Source organism: Acyrthosiphon pisum, chromosome X, assembly GCF_005508785.2.
Source record: "Acyrthosiphon pisum isolate AL4f chromosome X, pea_aphid_22Mar2018_4r6ur, whole genome shotgun sequence".
Lineage (NCBI taxonomy): Eukaryota > Metazoa > Arthropoda > Insecta > Hemiptera > Aphididae > Acyrthosiphon > Acyrthosiphon pisum.
In genome coordinates, this window is record NC_042493.1 from 70,913,245 (window position 1) to 70,916,787 (window position 3,543).

A 3,543-nucleotide genomic window follows, 5' to 3' on the forward strand; every position below is an offset into this window, starting at 1 on the left:
ACTGCATTTATGTTTAGCCTCAAACAGGGCTTGAAACCGTTTTCAAAACCGATTTCAGAAACCGTATAAACCGTTTTAAAATCAAAACCGAAACCGGAAAAAAATTGTATACCGGTATTATAATTTAAAACCGAAACCGAAATAAATTGGATACCGGTATTAAATTCAAAATCGAAATATGAAAAAATTGGAAACCGTTATTTTTTTTTTTACTGACGTTTTTAAATATGTAAATTCCATTAATACGCATAATTAATAATCATAATAAAATTGAGATCATAATTAATTTTGTTGATAAACATTTCATTATTCGCAAAATTATTAGTTGCTTTATAAATAGTAATGACATAAGTTAAAGTTACTAGCAAATACTATATATATGACAATACGGAACAAAGAATGATAATTGTATAGACGACATAGCCCCCTAAAAATACTTTAGAAACCGGTATACAAAACTGAAACCAAAACCGAAATTTCTTAATACCGTTATTGCTAAGTTGAAACCGAAATTTCTTAATACCGGTATTGTTAAGTTGAAACCGAAATCATAAAATTTCAAAACCGGTATACAAAATCGAAACCGAAATTTCCTAATACCGGTATTGAAAAATTGAAACCGAAATCGAAAAATTTAAAAATTGGTATGCCTCAAATGATCATTTTTGAAACGATAATTTCATAAACATTGACACGTTCATAATAGGTACACCAGCCGGTGTGATGGGCTCCAAATATTTTTAACTTGCCTATATTTTTGAAGTCCAAAATACCCGATGTTTATATTCAATGTTTTAAAATAAAATAAAAACCCAACGTTTTCTTTTTTTGTACTCTTTTTATACAAGTACTCAAAAACAATACGAAATATTTATTTATGCATTTGAAAAATTAAAAATTTAGTGTTTAAAACCACTTTCTATTTACACCACAAAACTAACATTTTTACGGTGCTTCCATAATAATATGTTAACATGATTGACCTTGGATCATAGATCTTTCATCATTCCAATCAGTGTGTCATGTGCATCCGTTTGTGTACTTTCAAATTGCCACTTTCACTGAATGACTCGTCACATACATCGCACGCTTACGGTTTTTCGCCAATGTGTATGCGTCGATGTTTTGTGAAATTGCTACTTTGGCTGAACGACTTGTCACATACATCGCACGCGTACGGTTTTTCGCCAGTATGTGTGCGTCGATGGTCCGTAAAATTGCCACTTCCACTGAATGACTTGTCACATACATCGCACGCGTACGGTTTTTCGCCAGTGTGTGTGCGTCGATGTCTTGTGAAATGGCTTCTTTGGCTGAACGACTTATCACATACATCACACGCGTACGGTTTTTCGCCAGTATGTGTGCGTCGATGTATAACCAAATTGCTACTTTTACTGAATGACTTGTCACAAACATCGCACGTGTATGGTTTCTTCTCCATTTGTCCGCTGTTGTGTTGTCAGTCTACTTTTATTAGTAAATAATTTAATTACATGTATCTAATTGTTTTCCACATTGATATTTCGTTACTATGCTACTTTGTTTACTATCGATTAGAAATTATTGACTTTACCATACAGAGTATACTAAGATTGATAATATAACACATCAAATTATGATGATATTATGCCCGTGTAGGTTTTGTACTTATCCAGGCATTATTCCATAAAACAATGAAAAAGGCCCCATTTCCCAAATACGAAGAAAGTCCACTCGGAAATTCCATGTTTTTGAGAAAATATGTTAGTCACAAAAATTTGATGTAAAAAATTATTAAAGATAGGTACATAGGCAGGATTTAATTTTATAAGCATTCAAAGTTAAAGTTATGACAACAATTATCTAATCAACGAAAATTTGCAAATTATTTTTTAGTTGATGTATAACATTTACAACTTTTTTAGCCAAGAATTGAAAATGTAAAACAGTTTTTATTATGAGTACCTAGCTAATACTGTACCCATAAAAACTAAAAAAATATTATCACAGTTTTTTTATTAAAATTTCAAGTAATTTTTAGTTTAAATTATATATTTTTAACGAAAAATGATCGTCCACTTATTATGATATTTGTTTAATTATTTACGCAATGATATTATATTATATTTGCACCTATTCGATTTTCCATTTCAATTCTAGGATATATATATATATAGTCATGGTCTTGTTGTTTCCGGTTCCTTTTTTTATATAATTAAATTGTCGTCTGTTGATTTAGTTTTTTTTTTCGTTGTAAACAATAACTTCTAATACACTCTCTATTTTTGCGAAACAAACCCAAAACTGTTTCTGAAATTCATTCGGAAACTGAATTAGCGTTTTTCGGTCTAAAAGTTAAGTGACCTCGTAGAGGAACGTCATCCATGCGTGTTTCATTGCCTTATATTTTCACGAAATATATCATAATTCTTTTTTTTAAGAAAAAGTAAATGTCTTCATGGTTGTTGCACAAAATCTTAGATGCTCTAGAAATTTTTCTCATGTTTTATTACATTAGGTACGAAAAAAAACCATAATTTCTCATATTTTTTGATATTTGTAATACGTAGGTACATTTTATTTACCCGCAATATTTACTCTTCAAAATATATTCAATCAATGTCACTATACCCTCTGATTTTTTAATGTTTAAATTCCGTATTCTTGTTCAAGAACATCGACTGCCTAAGCTATTCAATTTACATTTGATTGATTGTATACATAATACACTTTTATTTACATTATGTTACATAACAATCATTTTCAATAATATTGTGTTATGTGGTCACATTTTTTATATTAATTAAAGTTGTATATTATTATGGACATGATTGCACATTTAGCATGTAGTTCAATGTGTTTTTTTTTGTAATTTAAATGTATCAGACATTCAGACCGTTACGCTTACCACGCAGTTAGTCCCAAGATAAGGCGTTTAAAATTTAAATCAAAATGTGTTACTATTGTAGTATTATAATAAAATTTTATATAGAGATTAAAATGCCGGAAAATTTCATGGAAAAAAAATGTTTTCAAGATCCCCAGAAAATGTGGAAAAATTAGAAAATCTGAAAACAACACATTTTTATTAAATGTATTGGAAAATATGAAAAAGATTATTTACGCTTTAAATAGTTTTAAAGTATAAAAAGTGTAATATATTATATTTCTACCTATTATATTAATAAATACATAAAATTATTTGGAACCAATAACGATCATACATCGGTATAAAAAATAATAATATAAATTATTTACTTAACTTAAATCATTATAAACTCAGACCACCCAGAATAGTAATGCCATTGCATCATACCGCAGCATATCAAAAGATAACACCCAAGAGCAATAATCACACACGGAAGCAGATTACCAGAACGCAATATCTAATGCACGGCCACCAAAGAATTAATGATTTCCACATAGAGCCATAGAGGATATACAATATTATCAGACTAAGAAAATTATTAAGACCGTCAGAATTAAACGTATAAAAAACAACGATTATGGTACTGGGCATCCGCCGAAACACCAAATGATGAAATTATCAGCCATATACTC

The 3,543-nt window shown here is 29.4% G+C and overlaps 1 protein-coding gene across 1 annotated transcript; it reads right to left on the reverse strand.

Moving 5' to 3' along the window:
- Positions 1 to 577: 577 nt before the first annotated feature.
- On the reverse strand, positions 578 to 1,828 carry LOC115034004 (early growth response protein 1-like). Its single transcript, XM_029488918.1, has one exon. The coding sequence runs from the start codon at positions 1,442 to 1,444 to the stop codon at positions 1,091 to 1,093; it is 354 nt and encodes a 117-aa protein (XP_029344778.1). The 5' UTR covers positions 1,445 to 1,828; the 3' UTR covers positions 578 to 1,090.
- Positions 1,829 to 3,543: the final 1,715 nt, after the last annotated feature.